This window comes from Octopus sinensis, linkage group LG28, assembly GCF_006345805.1.
Source record: "Octopus sinensis linkage group LG28, ASM634580v1, whole genome shotgun sequence".
Classification (NCBI taxonomy): domain Eukaryota; kingdom Metazoa; phylum Mollusca; class Cephalopoda; order Octopoda; family Octopodidae; genus Octopus; species Octopus sinensis.
The window spans coordinates 7,423,392-7,443,391 of NC_043024.1; the positions used below are offsets into that span (position 1 = coordinate 7,423,392).

The 20,000-nt window shown below is 38.9% G+C and overlaps 1 protein-coding gene across 1 annotated transcript in view; it reads left to right on the forward strand.

The window, feature by feature from the left end:
* LOC115225651 (zinc finger protein 239-like) overlaps positions 1 to 16,005 on the forward strand; it is a 26,731-nt gene extending 10,726 nt beyond the window's left edge. Inside the window, exons 4-5 of the mRNA XM_036514546.1 lie at positions 15,058 to 15,142; positions 15,474 to 16,005. Of these exons, the coding sequence (XP_036370439.1) occupies positions 15,058 to 15,142; positions 15,474 to 15,658 (270 nt within the window). The 3' untranslated portion in view covers positions 15,659 to 16,005. The remainder of the gene's footprint in view (positions 1 to 15,057; positions 15,143 to 15,473) is intronic.
* Positions 16,006 to 20,000: the final 3,995 nt, after the last annotated feature.

The window sequence follows — 20,000 nt, forward strand, 5'->3', positions numbered from 1 at the left end:
TTGAATGGTTGAAAATATCTCTATAATAAGCTGTACCAGATGAAGGACCAAATTTGTTAAGTAAACTGTGTTAAACACACACACACACAGAGTTCTACACATATGTTTTGGTTTTTGAAAATACAACATTGAGCAAAGGATATTCTAATATTTGAATGAAACCATTTCACTTTAATTTGGTATAAATATCAACACAATTATTTCTTCTTCCTCTTTTTTTTTCTTCTTTCTTCCCTTCTCCAAACTCACAGACACCCCCCCCCACACACACACACAAAACAATAATAAAAAGAATTCTTCTCTAAAACCCCAAAACCATTTGACCATTCCACCTTACACACACACACACTCTCTCTCAATGATAAAAAGGAAATATAATTTATGGCCTACCTTCCCTCCCCTTCCTTTTCTTCTCCTTTTCTAACACTTCCTCCAGATACAAAAAAAAACACACACACACACATGCTTTCCCTCACTTTCTCCCCATTCACCACCCTCTTGTACTGTCTTATGTCCCTCCTGGCCACTACACACTCAATAACACTCTAAAATGGTCAAAACTTAAATTCTTTTCCCCAAGATCTTAGACCTCCCTTGGAGTAAACATCCTGACCAGCTAACCAGCAAAACAATTTTTTCTTCTTCTTCCCTCTCCCTTCCCCTCTTTTTCTTTAACACTTCTTCCAAATACAAAAACACACACACATGCTCTCTCCCTCACTTTCTCCCTATCCATCACCTTCTTGTACTGTCTTATGTCCCTCCCCACCACTACACACTCAATAACACTATAAAATGGTCAAAACATTTTTCACAGGAACTTAGTTTGATTTGAAAACCCCACTAGAATGGGAGAAAGCGCTAATACATGATCTAAGTTATATGATGTATAAAAACATGTAATATACAAATAAATATCTGTAAATATAAAATCATCTGAATTTCTGAGTACCTCATTTCTTCTAATATAAAATATCTGTACATCATCTCCAAACCTTCTAATATCATCATCGTTTAACGTCCGTTTTCCATGCTAGCATGGGTTGGCCGGTTCAACTGGGATCTGGGAAGCCAGAAGGCTGCGCCAGGCCCAGTCTGATCTGGCAGTGTTTCTACAGCTGGATGCCCTTCCTAACGCCAACCACTCCGAGAATGTAGTGGGTGCTTTTTATGTGCCACCTGCACAGGTGCCAGATGGGGCTGGCAAACGGCCACGATCGGATGGTGCTTTTTACGTGTCACCAGCACGAGGCCAGTCGGGGCAGTGCTGGCAACGGCCACGTTCAGATGGTTCTCTTACGTGCCACCGGCACTGGTATCACAGCTACAATTTCCATTGATGTTGATTGATTTCGATTTTGATTTGGATTTTCACTTGCCTCAACAGGTCTTCACATGTAGAGTTTTGTGTCCCGAGAAGGAAAGGTATGCATAAGTGGACTGGCTACATCCCATGTAGAGGCCAGTGTCCGAAGTTTGAAAGTGTTTAGTTACAAAAAATAAATTTTTAAATCTGTCGGTCAAAAGGTAAAGATCCAGAAATTTATTCTATTATTCTCTCTTGCCGAACCGCTAAGTTACAAGGACGTAAAAGACTATGTTTTTATATGACTACAACTATAGTTGAATTGGTAGGATAACTTGCTACTTGTGATATTTAGTAAAATAATTATTTCAGAATACTCATATATTCCATCTGTTTCTAGAAAGGAAAAGTATATTATTGATTTATCCTCACTTAAACATGAATGTCCTTACTGCTACAAAAGAAACTTGGATCTTTTACCTTTTGGTCAAAGTTACACTTGTCCCACCAACACAGTACGAAGAACACTGATATCTTTAGAGAATTTTGATGAGCAAAGGAAAATGTCATTGCCATGAACAACAAAACATCGACAGAGTTTGGAGATAATTGTTCTCGAATTGGTGAGATTTTAGGAACAGTTAAAATGTGGTTAGCTAGTGCTGGTGTTGCTATCACCATTCATAGCTTACCTACTGTCAGCTGCTCTGATATCTGCAAAGAATTTCGATAAGCAAAATATTCTTTTCATAAGCAAAGGAAAATTTTGTCACTGCTATGAACAACAAAACATTGATAGGGTTTGGGGATAATTGTTCTTGCATGGGTGTAATTGTATCAGCAGTCAAAATGCAGTCAGCTAGTGCTGGTGTTACTATCACCATTCATTGTTCGGATCTTTACCTTTTGACCTACAGATTTAAAAAATAATCTTTTGTAACTAAACACTTTCAAACTTCGGACACTGGTAGAATGTGTCACATAAAACATCTTTTACTCTTAGCATTTTTGAGAAAAACTTATATTTACGAAGTAATTTCACGTTAAAGTTGTTGTGTTTCGGTAATTTTGACCAATCAATGACGTGTATTCAGGTGAATAAAATTACTGCCGTTGTTTGTCAGCAACAACTTCTGGTGGTGTATTTTTCGTTTGTCACTGTTATTTATGACAACCCTAACCCGAAAACCCTAGCCCTAAAACTCTAACCCTAAAACCCTAACTCTAAAACCTTAACCCTAACCTTAACCCCTTAAAGCTAAAACCAGTACAAATGCACAAACGATATCATAAATAACAGTGGCAAACGAAATATACACCACTGGAAGTTCTTGTTGACAAACAACGGCAGTAATTTTATTCAGCTGAATACACGTCATTGATTGGTTGAAGTAACCGAAATAGGACTACTTTAACATGAAATTACTTCGTAAATATAAGTTTTTCTCAAAAATGCTAAGAATAAAAGATGTTTTATATGACACATTCTACCAGTGTCTGAAGTTTGAAAGTGTTTAGTTACAAAAAATTAATTTTTAAATCTGTAGGTCAGAAGGTAAAGGTCCAGAAACTCTAATATGGGTTTATAGGATAAAATGCATGCTTGTATATAGTACTGGCAGGGAGATAACTCCCCCCACCAACGATAATAAATATATATTTTTTGCAAACTCGCTGGCAAATCACAACACCACTGCCTATCCTGGCACTGATTTACTATATTCTCTTTTTACTTGTTTCAGTCATTTGACTGCGGCCATGCTGGAGCACCGCCTGTAGTCGAGCAAATCGACCCCGGGACTTATTCTTTGTAAGCCCAGTACTTATTCTATCGGTCTTTTTTGCCGAACCGCTAAGTGACGGGGACGTAAACACACCAGCATCGGTTGTCAAGCAATGCTAGGGGGACAAACACAGACACACAAACACACATACATATATACGACAGGCTTCTTTCAGTTTCCGTCTACCAAATCCACTCACAAGGCATTGGTCAGCCCGGGGCTATAGCAGAGGACACTTGCCCAAGATGCCACACAGTGGGACTGAACCCGGAACAATGTGGTTGGTTAGCAAGCTACTTACCACACAGCCACTCCTTTGCTAGCAGAGAGGTAAGTCGCTACTATTTCTAGCAGTCAAGCGTCGTTCATTGACAAAACCAAGGAAGATTGAAATCACACGATCTGGTGGTCTTGACGCTGGAAGTGGTGGGATTTTATCTCCGCACCAGTAATATAATTGAGTGCATTTTGCACCAAAACATCTATATGAGAGCTTCTCTCATGGTATCTACCAAAGTATAGTTTGTTCTAACAGAACATCCACTTGTAACGGTAGCGGTTACCAGTTGTAATGGCTAAGATTAGTTGTTATAATTGCTTATTGTAGGATGTGTAAGATGGATAATGCATGAAGTTTTAAGGAAATATTTATTTACTTTCACGTGACAATACTTTGCCTCGATGGACAGGTTATGATAAATCCAAAAGCATGCGAAGTAAAGTTTGTGTTTATGTCCTCTTCATTGTTTAGTAGTAATTACAAATTACAGAGAGAGACTATCGGCGGTGTATTTTTCGTTTGTCACTGTTATTTATGACATCGTTCGTGCGTTTGTACTTGTTTTAAGGGATTTTAGGGTTAGGGTTTTAGAGTTAGGGTTCTGTCATAAATATCAGTGACAAACGAAATATACACCGCCAGAAGTTCTTGTTGACAAACAACAGCAGTAAGTGGCCAAAAGCCTGAATATTAAAAATCATACCGTCTTCCAGTGCGGAGCTTTGAAGTCGATACCGAAAAGAGTCTGAACAAGCAATTGTTTCTATATAAAGGAGGAACAAGGGTGTGAGAATAGTAGTGAAATGAAATTAGCACTAAAATAAGACAAGAAATACCAATATGTCTAGAAAAAGAATAGTACGTATGATATCATATATATATATATACTCAAAATAAGCAACAAGAATGACTCCGGTAATTTGGTACAAGCGTTTCGTACTACATCATTTTATTAAATGTTGTAAGTATTACAACAGATTTAAGATGCTGAGTACTCATCAGCCAATTATATATATACATCATCATTGTTTAACGTCCGCCTTCCATGCTAGCATAGGTTGGACGGTTCAGCTGGGGTCTGGGAAGCCAGAAGGCTGGACCTGACCCAATCTGATCTGGCAGTATTTCTACGGCTGGATGCCCTTCCTAACGCCAACCACTCCGTGAGTGTAGTGGGTGCTTTTTACGTGCCACCGGCACAGGTGCCAGACGACGCTGGCAAACAGCCACAATCAGATGGTGCTTTTTACGTGCTACTGGCACAGAGGCCAGACGAGGCTGGCAATGGCCACAATCGGATAGTGCCTTTTACGATCCACCGGCACAGAGGCCAGTCGGGGCGGCACTGCCTACGGCCACATTCAGATGGTTCTCTTACGTGCCACCGGCACTGGTATCAGAGCTACAAATTCCATTGATCTTGATTTTGATTCTGATTCTCATTTGCCTCAACAGGTCTTCACAAGTAGAGTTTTATGTCCCAAGAAGGGAAGGTATGCATACGTAGGCTGGCTCCATCCCAGGTAAAGGCCACGAGTTATGGCCTCACTTGTCCTGCTGGGTCTTCTCACGCACAGCATACTTCCAAAGGTCTCGGTCTCTAGTCATTGCCTCAGTGAGAACTAAAGTTTGAAGGTCGTGCTTCACCACCTCGTCCCAGATTTTCCTGGGTCTACCTCTTCCACAGGTTCCCTCAACCGCTAGGGTGTGGCACATTTTCACACAACTATCTTCATCCATTCTTGCTACATGACCATACCAGCGCAAACGTCTCTCTTGCACTCCACAACTGAGGCTTCTTAGGTCCAACTTTTCTCTCAAGGTACTTACACTCTGTTGAGTATGAACACTGACATTACACACCCATTGGAGCATACTGGCTTCATTTCTTGCGAGCTTACGCATATCCTCAGCAGTCACGGTCCATGTTTCACTGCCATGTAGCATGGCTGTTCGTACACATGCGTCATACAGTCTGCCTTTTACTCTGAGCGAGAGGCCTTTTGTCACCAGCAGAGGTAAGAGCTCTCTGAAATTTGCCTAGGCTATTCTTACTCTAGCAGCTACACTTTCAGCACACCCGCCCCCGCTAGGCGTAGGAGTGGCTGTGTGGTAAGTAGCTTGCTTACCAACCACATGTTTCCGAGTTCAGTCCCACTGCGTGGCACCTTAGGTGAGTGTCTTCTACTATAGCCTCGGGCCGACCAAAGCCTTGTGAGTGGATTTGGTGAAGAAAAAACTGCGGATCTTTTCGGTTTGAACGGCAATTTTTTCTAGCGGTGTCATATGAAATTGTCACCCATAATTTTGACCCTAGAATCGATCTATTGCATTTCAATGTCTTTTAGGGTTAGGGTTAGGGGTGGGAGAAGGGTATCTTTTTTTCTTCACAAATGTAAATAAACCCAATCTGTTTCTTAAACGAGGGACATATTCATACGGCACAGAATGTTTTCACCTCAATAGACGTCACTGATTGGTTGAAATTGCAGAAATTGAAGACAAAAAACAACAAATATCTTACAAACTATAGAATTTTCTCAATAAAGCCAAGAGAAAAAAATGTTTTATAAACACATTCTACCAGTATACGGAGTTTAAAATTTTTTAGTTACCTAGAAATTATGTTAAAAACTGCCGGTCAAACAGAAAAGGTCCTCCAAGATAAATAGGGAAAATGAGTAGGGTGGAGATTAATGAAATGGAAAGAGGAATAAAGGAATGAGATGAAGAAAGAGAAGAAAGTTTGGATCTTTTCTGTTTGAACGGCAGTTTTTAACATAATTTCTAGGTAACTAAAAAATTTTAAACTTCGTATACAGGTAGAATGTGTTTATAAAACATCTTTTTCTCTTGGCTTTATTGAGAAAATTCTATAGTTTGTAAGATATTTGTTGTTTTTTTTTTCTTTAATTTCTGCAATTTCAACCAATCAATGACGTCTATTGAGGTAAAAAAAACATTCTGCTAGAAACTCAGCTGGACTAAAAGCAAGATCTGTCAAAAGGACAAATGGAATCTTTTCAGTTTGACCGGCAGTTTTTTAAAATAATTTCCACGTAACTAAACACTTTTAAACTTCGTATACTGGTAGAATGTGTTTAGAAAACATCTTTTTCTCTTGGTTTTATTGAGAAAATTCTATAGTTTGTAAGATATTTGTTGTTTTTTTCTTCAATTTCTGCAATTTCAACCAATCAGTGACGTCTATTGAGGTAAAAGACATTCTGTGCCGTATGAATATGTCCCGCGTTTAAGAAACAGATTGGGTTTATTTACATTTGTGAAGAAAAAAAGATACCCTTCCCCCACTCCTAACCCTAAATGAGATTGAAATGCAATAGATCGATACTAGGGTCATAATTATGGGTGACAATTTCATATGACACCGCTAGAAAAAACTGCCGTTCAAACAGAAAAGGTCCTCCGAGACAAATAGGGAAAATGAGAAGGTTGGAGATTAATGAAATGAAAAGAGGAATAAAGGAATGAGGTGAAGAAAGGTTTTTTGTTCAATGGATTTCATTTAATTGGAGAGATGCAAGTCTGGAGAAGCTCCTAGGGCGATCTTTCGTCTCTAGTAGACCTTTCCGTCGAATTCCGTAAAAATTTTTTTTTTTTTACATATGGGCTTGCGGGAACTTTTGAAGTAATATACATACATATACACATACACCGAGTAAAAAAATTCAGTTATCTCTTTCTTTCACACATTACTCTGTCTCTTCACACACACTAACAGAAGCACTTCACTTACACAACATACTGTCTGTCTCCCACACCCCATCAAACACACACACACATGTACATCAATGCTTCCCCTGGACGGTAACTTCAAAAGAACTTCCCTCGTCATACAATCGCTTTCTCTTAGTCTCTTTCGCTCTCATTACTTCAAAAGTTCCCGCAAGCCCATATGTAAAAAAAAATAAATTTTTTTACGGAAATCGACGGAAAGGTCTACTAGAGACGAAAGATTGCCGCTCCTAGTAATATATATGAGTACACTTCGCTAAAATAATCTCGAGAAAATTGGAAAAAACTTGAAGGGAAGATATTTTCAGAATGGGACAAAAACCAAAAAGGGAATGGAACCAAACAGTCGCTAGTGTCATCTATTAGAGAATTGAAGAAATACAATCGGATCAAGGGAAATAACTGCTACATCACTTCAACGAAGGTCCAATTAAATTCTTAATTAAGGTGTTTAATTTACTGATCGCTGACTCGCTGTTTATATCTTAACGTGGTAAGTTGACAAAAGATTTTCTTAACGTTGTTATGGTAACAATAGTATTACTAATAGCAATGTAAATAATAGAATTATGTGAACCAGTTACAGTAATTATTTTTCGAAGCGAAAACATTCGGAAATATATTTCATTGTCTTAAATGGATGGAAGCACTCCGTCGGTTACGACGACGAGGGTTCCGGTTGATCTGACCAACGGAACAGCCTGCTCGAGAAATTAACGTGTAAGTGGCTGAGCACTCCACAGACACGTGTACCCTTAACGTAGTTCTCGGGGATATTCAGCGTGTCACAGAGAGTGACAAGGCCGGCCCTTTGAAATACAGGTACAACAGAAACAGGAACTAAGAGTGAGAGAAAGTTGTGGTGAAAGAGTACAGCAGGGATCACCACCATCCCCTGCCGGAGCCTCGTGGAGCTTTTAGGTGTTTTCGCTCAATAAACACTCACAACGCCCGGTATGGGAATCGAAACCGCGATCCTACGACCGCGAGTCCGCTGCCCTAACCACTGGGCCATTTCGCCTCCACATTGTCTTAAATAATAACGGTACTACTAGCGAACAGCTAGTCGTAAGTAGTCGATCCTACAACGACTTTTTAAGCCTAACCTTTGTTTATAAAAATAATGTTTTCTTAGTTTAAAAAATTATTTACTTTGTTCGAAAAATATTTAATTTGTGTAAAAAGAATTATCTACTCTCTTTACTTGTTTCAGTCATTTGACTGCGGCCATGCTGGAGCACCGCCTTTAGTCGAGCAAATCGACCCCCGGGACTTATTCTTTGTAAGCCCAGTACTTATTCTATCGGTCTCCTTTGCCGAACCGCTAAGTGACGGGGACGTAAACGCACCAGCATCGGTTGTCAAGCAATGCTAGGGGGACAAACACAGACACACAAACATATACACACACACTTATATATATATATATATACGACAGGCTTCTTTCAGTTTCCGTCTACCAAATCCACTCACAAGGCATTGGTCGGCCCGGGGCTATAGCAGAAGACACTTGCCCAAGATGTCACGCAGTGGGACTGAACCCGGAACCATGTGGTTCATTAGCAAGCCACTTACCACACAGCCACTCCTTTGTTTTAAAAAATTATTTACTTTGTTCGAAAAATATTATTTAATTTCCTTTGATCTGTATTCAGCCTTGAAATACAAACATATGCGCAAGTCGTTGTAGGATCGACTACTTACGACTAGCTGGTGCGGATGCACGCACCGGGACCACTTCGCTAGTAGTACCAGTAATAACTTCCAAAATGAAATGTTGGTCGGTTGTTTATGAAAACCGATGACCGACAGTTACATGTGATATAAAGTAAATTAGTTAATTAAACGAGAGTAAAACAGCGTAATTAATTAGTAAAATGAGAGGAAACCGATTGATGAATACCACATTCATATATGTTGTTCTGTACTTTAGGAGTCACTGATAAAAACGGTAAGTTGACAAAGATTTCCTGTTTGCACTGATAAGAGAAATGTGGAAGAAGAAAGATGTAGCGGAGCGATGGTGTATAGCCGAAGGTATCTATCTACCTGAAGGCGGTGAGCTGGCAGAATCGTTAGCACGCCGGACGAAATGCCTAGCGGTATTTTGTCTGCGTTACGTTGTGAGTTCAAATTCCGCCGAGGTCGACTTTGCCTTTCATCCTTTCGGGGTCGATAAATTAAGTACCAGTTAAGCACTAGGGTCGATGTAATCGACTTAATACCTATGTCTGTCCATGTTTATCCCCTCTATGTTTAGCCCCTTGTGGGTAATAAAGAAATAGTATTTCGCCCGTCGCTACGTTCTGAGTTCAAATTCCGCTGAGGTCGACTTTGCCTTTCATCCTTTCGGGGTCGATAAATTAAGTACCAGTTACGCACTGGGGGTCGATGTAATCGACTTAATACCTATGTCTGTCTTTGTTTGTCCCCTCTATGTTTAGCCCCTTGTGGGTAATAAAGAAATAGGTATCTACCTAAAGAAAAAGAGGCAAAAACACTAGGCCAATTTATACCGATTTCACTACTAAATACAGACGGGAAAATCATGTTCGGAATAATTGGTAGACGAATCATAAGATTCGTACAGCATAACGGATACGTTAATGAAGCAATTCAAAAAGCAGGAATCCCTGGGTGCATAAAACACGCATTTTCCATCTGGGAAGCCATCACCTGTGCAAAACAAATGAAGAAAAACCTGTACATTGTTTGGCTAGATCTTGCCAAATGTTTATGGATCTGTTCCGCACGCAATAATAAAAACAGCGATGGACTTCTTTTGGATTCCAAAAGATGTTCAACGAAAGCTCATGTCGTACTACGACAACCTGAGGATGAGATTTACAGCAGGAAAGTTCACAACGGAGTGGCAACGGCTTGAAATAGGTATTGCAGCCGGATGCACGATATCAGTCATCTTATTCGTGCTAGTCATGGAAATGTTTCATTCAGGCAGGAACTGAGTATTTCTCGAAAAGGATAAAAGGCAAATTCGGCCTCGGTCTTATTTGAACTTGCCCCCGAGTGAATAAAATAATGATGGAAGCACATGTCCTCGACTTTGGGGGAAGGGATTAAGTCGATTCCATCGACCTCAATGCGAGCCCAAAAGGATGAAAAGTCGACCTCATCGGAATTTGTACGCGTAATCGAAACCGAATTGAACCAGCCAGGATCCCTGGTCTGGTGGTACGTAAAAAGCACCATCCGACTCGTGGCCGATGCCAGCACCGCCTCGACTGGCTTCTGTGCCGGTGGCACATAAAATACACCAATCCGACCATGGCCGTTGCCAGCCTCACCTGGCACCTGTGCAGGTGGCACGTAAAAAGCACCCACTACACTCACGGAGTGGTTGGCGTTAGGAAGGGCATCCAGCTGTAGAAACATTGCCAGATCAGACTGGAGCCTGGTGCAGCCTTCTGGCTTCCCAGATCCCCGGTCCAACCCATGCTAGCATGGAGAACGGACGTTTAAAGATGATGATGATGAACATAAAGACGGGCGAAATACCAATTTCTTTATTACCCACAGGGACAAAACAACCGTACTATTTAAGAAAAGTGGTCCCGGTGCGCGCACTCACGCTTCTGCGATAGCTAGTCATGACTAGTCGATCCTACAACGACTACCTAGCAAAGTAAATAAAACAAAATAAATAATTTTTTTGCACAAAGGAAATAATTTTGGATCTTTTCCTTTTGATAGCCAGATTTCAACACAATTTTCTAGTTAACTAAACACTTTAAAACTTCGTATACTGGTAGAATGTGTCAAAAGAAAACATTATTTTCACTTGGTTTTTTTGATAAATTTGTAATTTGTTTGTTTAACGTAGTTTAATTTTTCGAATTTTAACCAATCCTATGCTCTCTTTTGAGCTGAAATCATTTGCTGCATCTAAAAACTGAGACAACATCCTGTCCGATCTAAACAACGGCAGCAATTCGTTATCGATATTCATAAACAAACGAGGAGGGTTGAGTTGGCATGTGCTAGAAACAACAGCCATATCTCTTAAATCGATGAATTTCATCGCCCAATAAAAGTATTAACGATATTTTTTGAATATTTTCTTTCTTTTTTTTTTTACCAAAAAGGCTTCTCCCATGGTTTTGAAGGGCCAAAAACAACAAAAACAAAACTATAATATGCCTAAATCGGTCTAGAGTGGGATATGAGGGTGCGTGGAGTGTGGGTCGTATTGTAAAAATTTGCGAAATATTTTTTCATAAAAGGATGCCCCAGCTTGTCGGAGGCTGTGATATAAATTGGGAAAAAAATCCTTGACACCAGTGCGTAATTGGTACTTAATTTATCGACCCCGAAACGATAAAACATTGATCCCCCATTTCTGGTTTATTTACCTTTTGTGTAAATTTGTTCCGGCAAGGGGACAAAGCATGAGAGACAAAAGTATTAAGTCGATTCTATCGACACCAGTGCATGCATGTGTAACTGGTACTTAATTTATCTCTAACCCTAAACCTAAACCTACCCAAAGCTAGCGACCAATGCCCTCTTCTATATACTTCATCATCATCATCCTTGTCGTTTAACGTCTGCTTTAAATGATGGGATAGGTTGGACGGCTTGATTGAAGGCTGGCAGATCAGGAGGCTGCACCAGGTTCCAAACTGATCTGGTAATGTTTCTACATTTGGATGCCCTTCCTAACATCAACCACTCCGAGAGTTTACCGTGTGTTTATTATGTGACAGTGGCTTGCAGTCAGTCAGTCAGCACTGGCATCAACCACACTCGAATGCTGCTGCTTATTGTGTGTGGAAGCACTCCGTCGGTTACAACGATGAGGGTTCCAGTAGATCCGATCAACGGAACAGCCTGCTCGTGAAATCAACGTGTAAGTGGCTGAGCACTCCACAGACATGTGTGCCCCTAACGTAGTTCTCAGGGATATTCAGCGTGACACAGAGAGTGACAAGGCCGGCCCTTTGAAATACAGGTACAACAGAAACAGGAAGTAAGAGTGAGAGAAAGTTGGGGTGAAAGAGTACAGCAGGGATCACCACCATCCCTGCCGGAGCCTCGTGGAGCTTTTAGGTGTTTTCGCTCAATAAACACTCACAATGCCCGGTCTGGGAATCGAAACCGCGATCCTACGACCGCGAGTCCGCTGCCCTAACCACTGGGCCATTGCGCCTCCACTGCTTATTATGTGCCACTGGCACAAGATCCAGTCAAGCAGTAAACCTTTCCATGCCTCAATGGATTCTGACCAGTGGAAACATGGACATTAAATGAATGACAGTGTCGATGTTGTAATATTTGCAATGTTGAAGGCAACGAGCTGGCAGAAACATTAGCACGCCTGGTGAAATGCTTAGCCGTATTTCGTCTGTCGTTACGTTCTGAATTGAAATTCCGCCAAGGTCGACTTTGCCTTTCATCCTTTCGGGGTCGATAAATTAAGTACCAGTTAAGCACTGGGGTCAATATAATCGACTTAATCTGTCTGTCGGTTCTTGACTGTCTCCTCTGTGTTTAGCCCCTTGTGAGTAGTAAAGAATTAGGTATTTCGTCTGTCGTTACGTTCTGAGTTCAAATTCCGCCGAGGTCGACTTTACCTTTCATCCTTTCGGGGTCGATAAATTAAGTACCAGTTACGCACTGGGGTCAATATAATCGACTTAATCTGTCTGTCGGTTCTTGACTGTCTCCTCTGTGTTTAGCCCCTTGTGAGTAGTAAAGAATTAGGTATTTCGTCTGTCGTTACGTTCTGAGTTCAAATTCCGCCGAGGTCGACTTTGCCTTTCATCCTTTCGGGGTCGATAAATTAAGTACCATTTACGCACTGGGGTCGATGTAATCGACTTAATCTGTCTGTCGGTTCTTGACTGTCTCCTCTGTGTTTAGCCCCTTGTGAGTAGTAAAGAATTAGGTATTTCGTCTGTTGTTACGTTCTGAGTTCAAATTCCGCCGAGGTCGACTTTGCCTTTCATCCTTTCGGGGTCGATAAATTAAGTACCAGTTACACACTGGGGTCGATGTAATCGACTTAATACCTATGTCTTTCCTTGTTTGTCCTCTCTGTGTTTAGCCTCTTGTGGGTAGTAAAGAAATAGGTATTTCGTCTGTCTTTATATTCTGAGTTCAGATTCCGCCAAGGTTGATTTCTGTTTTATCCTTTCGAGGTCGATAAATTGAGTACCATTTGTATACTGGGGTCGATCTAATTGTCTGTCCCCTCCTCATAAATTTTGGACCTTGTGCCTAGAGAAGAAAAGAATATTTGCAATGTTGAATTACTAAGTCATTTAACTATCCTCTTTATCTCACCGAGTCTTTTTTTCTATTTCAGAATATCACATCCTGTTGACATAAAAGAAATATCTTCATTCAGATGTGCCTTTGATAGTTTTATCAACTTTTATTGACTAAAGGAAGACGATATATTTATAAGGAGCATTCATCATTACATCTACATTTTTATATAAAGAAAATCTACGATACAATATGGCAAAATATTTCTTCTGGATGATGGAATTAACAGCAACAATTTGAAGTCCTTGCTATCTGGAATATAGAGGAGATGATTGTTTTACAGGTTAATTAAGCTTGGATAACTTTACAAAGGAGCATTCATCAATACATCTACCTTTTTACTATAAAGAAAATCTACGACACAATATGGCAAAATATTTCTTCTGGATGATGGAATTAACAGCAACAATTTGAAGTCCTTGCTATCTGGAATATAGAGGAGATGATTGCTTTCCAGGTTAATTAAGCTTGGATAACTTTACAAAGGAGTAGACAATTGTCACCTCATGATTTAGATATTAAGCAAGATGTCAGAGGAAAGAAACGATATTAAATTATTCAAGGCGGGGAACTGGCAGAAACGTTAGCACGTCGGGCGAAATGCTTAGCGGTATTTCGTCTGTCGTTACGTTGTGAGTTCAAATTCCACCGAGGTCGACTGTACCTTTCATTTTTTCGGGGTCGATAAATTAAGTACCAGTTACGCACTGGGGTCGATGTAATCGACTTAATACTTATGTCTGTCCTTGTTTGTCCCCTCTGTGTTTAGCTCCTTGTGGGTAATAAAGAAATAGGTATTTCGTCTGCTGTTACGTTGTGAGTTCAAATTCCACCGAGGTCGACTGTACCTTTCATTTTTTCGGGGTCGATAAATTAAGTACCAGTTACGCACTGGGGTCGATGTAATCGACTTAATACCTATGTCTGTCCTTGTTTGTCCCCTCTATGTTTAGCCCCTTGTGGGTAATAAAGAAATAGGTATTAAATTATTCCCTAAAAATAGTGACAAAACTGAACACAAACATTCTCATAGAAATGAAATAAACACTATCATTGTGATATTTATGACAAATTATCCTCTCATGATGAATCAGTTATCTAAAGCAAATAACCCTGATACAGGTGAGAAACCATATCACTCTAATACCTTCAGTAAATCATTCAGTCAGAGTGGTGTATTGACTAGACACAAACGGACACACACAGCAGAGAAGCCATACCATTGCAATATCTGTGGTAAATCATTCTCTCAAACTGGTAACTTGACTATACACAAACGTACACATACAACAGAGAAGCCATACCATTGTGATATCTGTGGTAAATCATTCTCTCAAACTAGTAACCTGACTAAACACAAACGTACACATACAGCAGAGAAGCCATACCCTTGTGATATCTGTGGTAAATCATTCTCTCAAACTAGTAACCTGACTAAACACAAACGTACACATACAGCAGAGAAGCCATACCCTTGTGATATCTGTGGTAAATCATTCTCTCAAACTAGTAACCTGACTAAACACAAACGTACACATACAGCAGAGAAGCCATACCCTTGTGATATCTGTGGTAAATCATTCTCTCAAAATGGTAACTTGACTACACACAAACGTAAACATACAGCAGAGAAGCCATACCATTGTGATATCTGTGGTAAATCATTCTCTCAAAATGGTAACTTAAAAGACCACAAACGTACACATACAGGAGAGAAGCCATACCATTGCAATATCTGTGGTAAATCATTCTCTATGAATCTTGCCTTAACTAGACACAAGCGTACACATACAGGAGAGAAGTCATATCATTGTGATATCTGTGGTGAATCATACTCTTATAATAGTCAGTTGACTATTCACAAGCGTGCTCATACAGGAGAGAAGCCCTATCATTGTGATATCTGGTAAATCATTCTCTCAAAGTAGTAACTTAACAGACCACAAACGTACACATACAAGAGAGAAACCATACCATTGCAATATCTGTAGTAAATCATTCTCTCAATGTAGTGAGTTGACTATACACGAACGTACACATACAAGAGAGAAGCCCTATCGTGATATCTGTGGTAAATCATTCTCTCAAAATGGTAACTTGACTAGACACATACGTATTCATACTGGAGAGAAACCATATCGTTGTGATATCTGTGGTGAATCATTCACTGAAAGTATCCACTTGACTAGACACATACGTATTCATACAGGAGAGAAGTTATACCATTTTGATATTCTGCAGTAAATTTTTCTCTCAAAGGAGTAACTTAACAAGACTCAAACATACAATTACAGTATAGAAGCCATACCATTGCGATATCTGTTGTAAATCATTCTCTCAACGTAGTAACTTAACTGACCACAAACAGACACATACAGTATAGAAGCCATACCATTGCGATATCTGCTGTAAATCATTCTCTCAACGTAGTAACTTAACTGACCACAAACAGACACATACAGTATAGAAGCCATACCATTGCGATATCTGCTGTAAATCATTCTCTCAACATAGTAACTTAACTGACCACAAACAGACACATACAGTATAGAAGCCATACCATTGCGATATCTGTTGTAAATCATTCTCTCAACGTAGTAACTTAACTGACTTCAAATGGACACATACAGTATAGAAACCATACCATTGTGATATCTGTGGTAAATCATTCTCTGACAAGGGTATGTTGATAAAACACAAACTTACACATATAGCAGGGAAGCTATATCATTTTGATATTTGCGGCAAATTCTTCCTTCAGAGTGGTATCGTGACTAAACACAAACGTGTACATACAGAAGGGAAGCCAAATCATTGTGACATTCGTGATAAATCATTCACTCAAAGTTGTACCTTGACTAGACATGAACATACACATACAGGCAAGAAGCCATACCATTGTGATATCTGTGGTAAATCATAGTCTTGTAATAGTCAGTTCACTACTCATAAACGTACACATACAGGCAAGAAGCCATTCCACTGTGATATCTGTGGTAAATCATTCTCTTTTTATAGCGACTTAACTAAACACAAATGTACACATACAGGAGAGAAGTCATATCATTGCGATATCTGTGGTAAATCATACTTTAGAAATAGTCGGTTGACTATTCACAAACGTGTTCATACAGGAGAGAGGCCATATCATTGCGATATTTGTGGTAAATCATTCCCTCAAAAAGATCCCTGAAGTAGACATTTGAGTATTCATACACAAGCGTAAAAATATCAATATCAAAATTTATTACAACTTATCAACAATTATGAGTTTTTTGTCTTCTACAAGACAAGGTTTATTCCTCTTCAAGCTTGATGTATTCAACTTCAATTTCATAAATATCAACTTCAGTATCATGGATATATCTAAATATATCAACACAATGAGAACTTTGATGTTTGAAGAGGATTGTGCTGGAGTTTTTGAGGAATTTGTTGGGAGAGAATAAAAGAATGGGAATAATGAATAAAAGATTTAAGGGAAATTGATTTGGTCTTTGTTGTGTTTTCATCATCATCATCATCATCATCCTTTAACCTTAGTGCTCCTACCTCGTTTAAATAGTAAAACATCAGAGCTGTGGATAGCCCACCTATATACCCACTGTGTACACTGACATATATGTACTTACTAAATTATATACGGATTTGTCCATCAAGTTATGCATACACCCACAAGTAACTGTCATCACATTCATAAAGAACTACACTCACTGCACGTATTCCACTGTTGACTGTAGACTTCAGATCCAGATGAACCGAAAGAAAGTTCTGAGTAAGGTGAAGAGTAATTAATAACACGGATGGGCTGTTGTTCACTACAGCTGTTTCAAACATGTTCTCTACTGATAAACAAAAGTGTTACATTCTGCAAGAAGAACTACACTCACTGCACGTATTCCACTATTGACTGTAGACTCCAGATCCAGATGAACCAAAAGAAAGTTCTGAGTAAGGTGAAGAATAATTAATAACACGGATGGGCTTTTGTTCACTACAGCTGTTTCAAACATGTTCTTTACTGATAAACAAAAGTGTTACATCCTGCAAGACAACCATTTCAATCAGGTGAATAAAGGTAAGAATTAGCAATTAGAACTTCTCAGAAAACAGAACATAATGCCAGGTGACTCAATTGACCTGCTTTTGCCCGATGAGTGATTAGCTGCTAGAATGTGGGGGGGGGGGTAGGAGACGAGACAAGGTGAGAGAGAAAAGGAAGGGAGAAAATAGGGGAAGCTATGATATAGTTTCATCTTATAAGGTGCTAAATGATGAAACCAAGGTTCGGAAATATAATTTATATTGTTTCTCATGATTTGTCATTGTAAATAGGAAAGTTTTTATTGCGTTCAACTTTCTTACTTTAAGGGGGAGAATGTTATGTATATCTATAATCTGCAAATAACGAGAAAATATAATGAAAGGAGAGAGCTTACAATATTTTCTGAATGAGGAGAGGTATAACGACCTTTTGGCAGAATTGAAATGACGTAGGAATGTATGTATGTATATATATATATATATATATATATAATATATATATATATATATATATATATATATATTAATCAATATAGGGTAGCAAAAAATTCAATAGAAATTTATCGCCACCAGCGGTCTAGTGAGAAAGAGAAAATAGTCATAGACTATATATATAAATTCAACAACAATTGAGGAATGGCCTTAATAGGCCATTCGACCCACTAGAAAGAGCAGCCAGGACTCAAACCGCCAAGTAGTAGTAATTCAGAAATTAAAGGAAAATTTAAAAACATTTACCCTAATTCATCTTTAGACAATGCATTGTTTCAGTGTTTTTAATGGCAAACCAGCTTAATTAAATTATATCTGTATATCTGTCTCTCCTGGCTTCTTTACCGATGAGGTGTAGCCTTTGGTGGATTGACTTAATTTAATTTAATTAAGCTGGTTTGCCATTAAAAACACTGAAACAATGCATTGTCTAAAGATGAATTAGGGTAAATGTTTTTAAACTTTCCTTTAATTTCTGAATTACTACTACTTGGCGGTTTGAGTCCTGGCTGCTCTTTCTAGTGGGTCGAATGGCCTATTAAGGCCATTCCTCAATTGTTGTTGAATATATATATATATATATATATATACATATACATATAGGCGCAGGAGTGGCTGTGTGGTAAGTAGCTTGCTTACCAACCACATGGTTCCGGGTTCTGTCCCACTGCGTGACATCTTGTGCAAGTGTCTTCTGCTATAGCCCCGGGCCGACCAATGCCTTGTGAGTGGATTTGGTAGACGGAAACTGAAAGAAGCCTGTCATATATATGTTTGTGTGTCTGTGTTTGTCCCCCTAGCATTGCTTGACAACCGATGCTGGTGTGTTTACGTCCCCGTCACTTAGCGGTTTGGCAAAAGCGACCGATAAAATAAGTACTGGGCTTATAATGTCTGCGTCGGTATGTATGATGACTGTGTCGGTGTCTACGTTGTCTTCGTCGTTTTCTACGATGTCTCTGTCAGTTTCCACGATGTTTTCTTCGATATCTCTATTTTCACGATGTCTGTCGATTTGCATTGGTATTCCATTGAACATTCTGTAGGAGATTTCTTTGTTATATGAAAGATAAAATCTTTGCATGTTTGTAGATTTGTTTGTTATTTCTAAGATAAAATGTTTGCTCTTTTGTAGATTTCTTCATTATATGAATGATAAAATTTGCAACATTGCTGTATATTTAATTATATGCAATCGAAAATGTTTACATTTTTGTAGAAGATTTCCTCACTATATGAAAGATAAGTAGCCTCCAATTTTGTCAGAGATTTCTTCGTTATATCTTTATATATAAAAGAGAGGTTGTGTGTCTGTCTCCTACGATTTAGATTCCTAACTACTCCCACATTTTGCGGTGCAGTTTAACCAAAACCGGGTATCTTATAGTCGTGATTCATATCGAGCCCTTCTGGGTATTAGCGCGCGTCTACGATGAGTCTACGATTTTAAAAACAAATTACCATCATTTTTCCACATTTTTAATGCATTTTCGCCCGGTTTATATAAGGGAAGTAACTCTCTATAAATGCTTATATAGTTATTTCCCTTACAAACCCGAGCAACGCCGGGCGATACTGCTAGTGAAACACAAAATGTTTAAATTTTGTAGAATATTTCCTCATTATATGAAAGAGAAGTAGTTTGCATTTTTGTGGAAGGTTTTTTTCAGTAAATGAAAGATAAGAATTTTCCATCTTTGTAGAAGATTTCTTCATTATATGAAAGATAAAAAGTTTGCATTTCAGTTGAAGATTTCCTTATTATATGAAAAATAAATGTTTGCATTTTTGTACAAGATTTCTTTATTATATGAAAGATAAAAAGCCTGCATTTTTGCAGATGATTTCACCTTGCATTTTTGTACAAGATTTCTTCATTTTATAGATTAGATAAGTATCTGGCATTTTTGTAAAACACTAATCCAGTGTGTGTGTGTGTGTGTGTTTGTATGTGTGTGCATATAGATGACATAAGATGACTGTATTTGTGTTGACTGGTGACTGACTTTTTCATTATATGAAGTAATTATATAATTATTTTCACTTAAAA